The sequence below is a fragment of the Sceloporus occidentalis genome, unplaced genomic scaffold, assembly GCF_023333645.1.
Source record: "Sceloporus occidentalis isolate IW3139 unplaced genomic scaffold, rSceOcc1.0.p SCAF_262, whole genome shotgun sequence".
NCBI lineage: Eukaryota > Metazoa > Chordata > Lepidosauria > Squamata > Phrynosomatidae > Sceloporus > Sceloporus occidentalis.
Window position 1 is genome coordinate 27,229 of NW_028317242.1, and position 7,772 is coordinate 35,000.

At 46.3% G+C, this 7,772-nt stretch overlaps 1 protein-coding gene across 1 annotated transcript in view; it reads right to left on the reverse strand.

Annotated features, from left to right (window-relative positions):
* Positions 1 to 7,772, reverse strand: part of LOC149275836 (protein DOP1B-like) — a 35,486-nt gene that overhangs the window by 24,474 nt on the left and 3,240 nt on the right. Inside the window, exons 2-5 of the mRNA XM_089504233.1 lie at positions 3,133 to 3,314; positions 1,063 to 1,233; positions 316 to 505; positions 31 to 129 (exon numbers count right to left, since the gene is read on the reverse strand). Coding sequence (XP_089360359.1) covers positions 31 to 129; positions 316 to 505; positions 1,063 to 1,233; positions 3,133 to 3,314 — 642 coding nt within the window. The remainder of the gene's footprint in view (positions 1 to 30; positions 130 to 315; positions 506 to 1,062; positions 1,234 to 3,132; positions 3,315 to 7,772) is intronic.

Sequence of the window (7,772 nt, forward strand, 5' to 3'; positions counted from 1 at the left end):
AACAAACATCAGCACCAACTCAGAGCGTACCAGAGCTGCATGGAACGGGAAGTAGACGAGCAGAATCTCCAGCGTGTTCCTCTGCACGAGAACATTTGAATCCATAACGGAGACGCAGAGAGCTTTAATCTGCAGACAGAAGGCACAAAATAGTGTTACAGCGTACGATGAGGGAGGGGAAGACTACGCCTAGAAGAAAATACACAAATTCCTTCTTGTCCTTGCATTCCTACAGCGGTAGCGCCATAGTGAGGAGGTCCGCCGAGGTTCCTGGAACGCATGCGCATTGTCATTTATATCACCCGACATACTTACAGCCAGCTGACTGTCGTTGCCCAGCATGTGGCTCTGTGCTTTGGCAGGTAGGTCTCTGTTAATGTGACCGACAACAAAAAGCGAGGCCGGGAGTCTGATGGAACTGTTGACCAGGACGCTGCCCCAGAGCGCGCCGTAGAACACCTCCTGTCCTTCCACCGCGGCCAGCCTCTGGAGTAACATGTCCGTCCTCAGGAAGACAACAAAAAGATTTGTCTTGGAACACGTGCCATTTATACTGAAAGATTCTAACCGATGGATTGTCGAGGAGTGGGTGAGTTTGGGAATTTTATTTCATTTCATTAATTTATGTTTATAACGCAGGTTACTAAGCATCATTTTGCCCCCGTAGAGCCGTGCTCGCAAGCTTATCATCGATCAATAAATAACGTGGACCCCGTTCTGTTTATTACCTTTAAAACTCCAGCTCGGATAGCTGTGCCGCGTCACACGGAACCAACATAACCTCTATGGGGATAATGCTACTCATCCTTTTCTATTTTGAGGAGGTAAACGGTCATCTTTTTTTGTTTTGACTGATAGATTGTAAGCTCTTCGGACCAGTGCCCTCTTCTCTTATTGTACACAGATGTCTTGCGTGTTCAGGTTACCGTTAATTTTGTATATTTGTTGATTTCATTGTTCAGAACAATAATAGGGTTGATAAATAACTGATTAAGATCTCAGTCTTTACAGATTAGATCAGGCCCCCCAACTCTTATACCAGGAGAGCGATCCTGTGATTACCTCTCGTAAATTTCAGAGCCCTCTTCCAGTCCTGGGAGTAAGCCCGTGATGAAGGCCTGAAGACTCGGCAGTAGCGATTTCTGAAGAGGAAGGAAATACGTCTCGTACAGACCTAGGAGCACCGGCCTCACGGACATGGCTGCGTGGGACAGCAGCGGGAACAAGCCGGAACTTCAGAGAAAGGAGACACAAAACGGACATTAAAAAGGCAAACAATAAGTGACAACAGAGTGTTGTATGGGTGGCTTAAGGCTTTTCTGAGTGCCCCATGATATGCTTTTTAACCCCCTATATGTCACTTTGCCTCCAGAAATGCCTTATACCCTTATGTGCCACTCTGTCCAATGAAATGCCATTTACGGCATTTCTGGAGGCAGAGTGGCATATAGGGGGGGTCAAAGGCATATCAGGGAGGGAGAGTGGCATATAGTGGGGTACAACATTAGATGACATTTATTTATGAAGCGCCGGCCGATTCCACAGCTCTGTATAAGGCATATCATGGGACAGAGTGGCATATAGGGGGGCAGAGTGGCAAGCCTGGGGGCAGATGTGCATAACTGGGGGGCAGGTTGGCAAATAAAAACAAAAAAACATTTTTTTCTCAATCATAGCTTTTATTAAATATGAAAAAAATAGTTTACATCAGGGCTCGACAAATCCCAGGCGCCAGGTCGCCATGGCGACACAGAATTTTGTCCTGGCGCCTAGGTTTTGTCAGCCTCTTACATCCAGAAAAGATTGTGGATGTAAGAGGCTGAGCTACCACACGGGGGCGCTGCTGCTGCTATCTGCCCAGGAGTCTGGGCAGACAGCACAGCCACTCAGAACCCGCCCCCGAGCCTGAGATCCCTCCCACGGAGTGATCCTGTAGGCTGAAAACGCGGTTGCTGCAAAACCAGCAATCGTGTTTTCAGCTGCCACAGGCAGCTTCAGGGAAGAGGGTTCAGTGTTGATTGGGCCCCCACACAAGTGTGGGGACCTGACCCAACACCCCCCCTGCTGCCTGATCGCTCCATGAGAGCGACAGTGCAGTGTTAACCCCTTCAATGCCGCGATCGCGGCATTTAGGAGTTAATTCCCGTTTTGCAGGGGGCTCTGCTGCTGGTGGTCTGCCTAGAAGCCCAGGCAGGCCAGCAACAGCAAAAACGAGCCCCCACAAGCCCTTTGATGATTATTGTAGGCATGGAAGCCTACAGCAGTCATCAAAGACTCCCCTCCCTGCAATGGCTGCTCTATAGACCAGCAATTGAGTCCCAGCTGCCAGAGGCAGCTTCAGGGACAGGGGGAGAGGGTTCTTCGGTCTCCACATGAGTGTGGAGAGCAGCCCCAACACCCCGCTGCTGCCTGATTGCTCCATGAGAGGGACAGTGCAGCGTTAACCCCTTCAATGCCACAATTGTGTATGACACATTCCTGGCATTGCAGGGGTTAACATTTGTCCTCACAAGCTTGTGGGGACTAAATATCAGTCAATGCTGTGCTCCAATGGAACATCAGCATCGAAAGAGTTAAAAAAAAACAAAAATGTATAAAAAAAAAAAAAACCAGCACTGACCTGAAAGTCCAGGGTGCTTCCAGGTCAAACGCTGTGAGTTTAGTAAGTGGGCTGATGATGATCCGATCCCTCCTAACCAACTGTTAGTTTAAAAAAATCCTGGCTCCTAACTTTTTTACCTGGCGCCGAGATTCACAACAAATTTGTCAAGCCCTGCTTTACATGAATATTTACTGTAAAACTTATAACTTAAAACTTAATTATAAAACGTACTCGTCTTATATTCAGACTTTTTCTTCCTAAATTAATATTCAGATTTTGGGGGGGGGGTTGTCTTATAATCGACTGAATACGGTATACACAAATACAATGGTGTTACGTAAGTTAAAATAATAATATTTCAAAATGAATTAAAATAACAAATATAAAGCTTTAATCTGACTTTACTGCCGGAGATCTTCCAAATAAAAAAAGTTTCAGGATGGCACGATGGGAGTGACGCTTCCCACGTACCAGCGACTGCCCATATACCGGCGAGCGATGGTACAGGTACAGTGCCGTACTTCTCCTACCTGTAGAGGAAGAGGTCTCTGGCCAGCCATTTCGTCCCGATTATTTTGAATATGATCTCGTAGGTCTCCAGGGCTTTGAGGTGCACGCCGCTGGGGAGAGCCGGGTGCAGACATTGCGCCAACCGCTTACTGATGATCAGACGCCTCGGAAGTAAACAGTACTTTAAATTGCTCTGCAAAGCCTGCGGGGATAGAATGAAAAGCCCTTAAAGAGACAGCGACATGGAACAGACGTTTAAACATATAACGTGCACACATACTTATGTACAAACGCGTGTAACAAGCGTGTTGATTGTAGACTGTATAAATGTAACACACTATAGTTTCATTACAAATAATCCATCGTCCACAACCGTGGAATCTTTATAGCTCTGTTTCCTAAACGTATTTTTTTTTTTGGTTCCCTTTAAACAGCCGGACGCGACTCTCTACGGGCTGAGCGGGACACAAATATTCTGATGTCCAATGGCGATGAGACAATTTACACGCGTGTTACAAGCAACGCGTGACCATCAATCCTCTGCGGTTATGTATACGAGATTATGGTGCAGAAAAGGGACATTCCATTGGCCGATACGACCAGTTTCCAGAACCGCTAGGACCGCTTTCTATTTATAACACTAGTGCTTTAGGCTGCCCGTGGAATCTAAATTATTCTTTACGTTTCGATTATGTACCAAACAGAGAATATATGATTTTCTACGTGGAACTGGGAAGCAGCAGCCAGCAATAGCAAGGCTGTGGGATTCTGGGTAAAATTACAGATAAGCAATCGAAGAATGGCAGAAAAAAAGATGGCTTCCCCCTACTTGTTGTCAGTAACCATGTTTCACCCACATTTCCAATCCCAACAGCACCCTCGCTATGAACAAATCACCCTAAGCCTCAAGCAGACTCTCACCCCCTGGCTCATTCCGCCTCAACCTGCTATTAGATTGTAAGCTCAGTGGCGCAGGTCCGTTGCCTCCTTCTGTACCACTATGTCTCATGTATGTTATTGTTATATGTTGACAAATTGAATGTTTTCACTTTTCACGGCCTCCTATTATAACAGCGCTACGGACTCTGTTGGTGCTCTATAAATAAAATGTAATGTAATGTAGTAACGGCTGGTCCCAGACCTGTGGACCAGCGTAATGAATTCCCTACATGCCTCACACAATCTCCAAAGGACACAAAGGAGTGTGAAACAAAAACAGCTCAACAAAAAGCTTCTGTTTAGATAAGACCCACAATTTCACCTTTAGACTTCCCTTCGATGTTATCATTCATTCTGCATCATATTAACCTTTGAATCCCAGACAGGTGACCAGCGTGTCATCCGTGTGCAGCCTATATGGTCAGCGTAAGGTGCGTAAGGTGCGGTTCCACTTCGACACTAAAGTAAAGTGCTCTCCCCGGTATGTTAAGCAAACAAACCTCAGCAGATCCGTCCCATTGTATTATTTCCATTTGTCATGTGCAACTTAGATACAAAAGTTTTGGGTTCAGCAGAGACTGCGGAAGAACCGGCCCAGACGGACTCTGCTGCCATACCGGGAGGGAGATCGCCCTCTTGGGTTATCAGCATATCTGGGAACTTCTGACCTCTGGCTACCCGGAGCCTCCGCTTTGCGGGACGCGGCCTCGGAGGGGGCAGCTGGGGAATCTGCCCCGAGCCAGGTCTAGGGCAGCGCCGAAGGTAAATACATCGCCGAGAACAACAGCTTCAAAACGGTCTGGATGATCTTCTACGCGTGCGTCACATACACATAGTCTTGAAACTAAAGAAATTCATGGCCCGTCAATTTTCAATTTATCGCCTTAATTCACGATATCGCTTAATTCATTCAACGTACATTCCGCCTATTAACTATTACGACTTATTTCACGGCACATTCGCAGACCTTCTATCGGCTGGCTTCACCATTATAGCCACCAATGAAACGGACCGTCTGCCAGAATATTTATTATTTTATGACAGGGCACAGTAACTAAGTACAGCTTCCAAAGTGACTGCCTGTATACACGGCTGCATCCAGCTATTGGGCTCATTAAGAAATCCTCCCGGTCCCTTCCGAAGAAACATTCCTGCTTATATCTGAATATAATACTCGATAGTCCCTCATCTCAGACTTAGTAGCTTGGTCTTCATTAATAAAAAAAAAAGACAAACACATAAAAATTAATGCAGCCTTTATGTTAACGAGGCTGTCCGGGATCAGCGACTCTGGGTATGTTTGCACGTTAATGCATATGATAGCTGAGAGGTCCCTTTAAATTTCCGTGATGCCCTCCGTTGCTCGCTTAGGGGGTCCCTTTAAACGGAGCGTGTGCTGTGTGTTCTCACGTGTGCCGTCACATCGCACTCAGGGTGCGGCTGTCAGAGCAAACATTCGGGAACCGGATGCGGAGCTGCTGCTAAATACACAAACGGCAAGAACGCGGACTGCATCACAACGGGTCCTGACCGACAAAACAAAGAGGGTCTGGCATACAGCGCCGAATATATATAATATATAAATATATAATATATATATGAATGAATACCATGGGTTGGAAGGGAGATTATATTAGTCCAGGACAAATTAAGCTCTTCATAGATACCTAGTTAACGGGTATAAAAAAAACAACACCATTATTTCCTCTATAAATTTACTAAAAACGCTGCTATCCCCCTTTGAGATAATATATGCCGTAGACGTGACGGTACATACGTGTGGACCGGGCATGCAGGTGACCTACCCGATCGGAGACAGAAGCTGCAGCAAGCGGCAGATAAGCAACATTCTCTGCTGCGCTGACACAGCCGTCAAAGGGACAGTTTAATGACTCCGGCATATCAAGCTCCAGATTGTAAGCTCTTTGAGCAGGGCTCTCCTCAGCTGCTGTTTCTGTTTATGTTATGAACTACTTGTCGTGTCCTGTTTACCCATTGTACAGCACTACAGAATATGATGGCGCTATATAAAACAATAAATACTCTGTTGCTGCGTAAAAGGAGAACGATGTCTGACATCAGTGATGAGATTTAATCAATAGAGCAAAAACACAGACCCGATTGTATATTGTGCTAAATTTGGTTAAAGGGACAGTTTAATGTCCGTGACACCCCCATTAAAGAAGAAGGCGTATTAAAGCAGCCCTAACCCTCTGGGAGTACTTTAATATAAATACTTGAGTTGACACAGAAGTTGCAGCCCTGTTGCTGCAGCTGCCTCCCTCCTCCATGGTCTGATATGTCTTGTCAATCAGCGCCAGGCCTCCTCGCCATGCGTGGGTTGTGGGATTTTTTTTGTTTGTTTTAAGTGAGAAAACTATTCGAAGTTTGGGTCGTTCCTCACAATATAAACATCTGATGGCAATTTGGATTTGTGATAAAAAATTCACTTTTTTTTCTTTTAAGTAGAACACAGACAGAAAGGGACGGGGGTTTTACATTTATGCTGTTTATTCCCCATGCATTTTGAGCAACATATCCCAGCTTCACCAGTGACTGCTCCCTGAGTCAGCCAGCCAATCAGGAGCATTAGCCCTGTGTGCATGCGCAGATACCACGCACGTGCACACTCTCAGTGGTTGGGCTCCATCATTAACACAGTGGCACCGAGTCTGTGTCGCTGGCATAGCCGGGGAATATCCAAGTATTTAGGTTAATGTGGGTGGAAGGGGGGTTAGTGGCATTTAGTTGGGTGTTACTTCTGCCCCCTGGTGATGGAATCTCAGCTAATCTCACCCCAGTCCTCTGCCTCTCGAAGTACGGGGACAGAGGAGAAAGTTAAAGAACATAGCAGGACTATGGGGTTTATTCACTAAATGGAGCGTTGCGGTTTCAACTTCTTGGCTTTACCGTCCATTACGAAGGGCCAACACTGGAAGGTTTTTCCGCGTGAGGGGCTGAACCGGCCCTGTGTAATATATAGTTCAATGAGAGTAAAAAAAAAAAAAGTCACTGATTTAACTATACATTGTACAGGGCCCGCCAAGCTCTGCAGCAGAAGCTCGCTGAGTCTGAAACGTCATCATTTATGGTGAAGTCAAGGAGCTGAAACACAACCCTCCAGCAAACCCTCCCTTTAGTGAATAGACCCCTATGTCTTTAAAGGACCCCTTTTTAATTAACACCCCTTCACCCTTGTAAATTTGCATTTGTCTTTTTTGCTGCCTCCAGCTCCTAGAAAGTATCTAGAGAGAGAGAACCCCGACGTGTTGTGCTGGAAGTCTGTACTGATACCGGGGACAGGGGTCTATTGTTAAACGACGGACTAACCGAACGGTCGGTGTGACACAGAGTGTGTTATTCGTACCGAGACGTCTCCTACAATAACCTCCATTCAGCGTTCACAACGCACGAGCAGGCCTTGGCATCCCGACGAAGAAGCAAACAGCGACAGAAAGCCAAGGTGGCATCACATATATAATGAATACATGGCACAGGTAGGGGGTGAGCTCCCGCGTAATGCGGCCACGTTAGATGCAATTTAAGAACATCGAAAACGCAAGACAAGAACAGGAGGCATTAAAGTGCGCGGGGGGGGGGGGTTTACAAACAGGTTTTTTGGGGTTAAATTTTGCGATTTTGCTACAAAGACAAGTCATCCATTTCTTACCGGACTTCAATGTTACAATCCACAGAACCTCCGTGGCACGCGAGTCCCCAG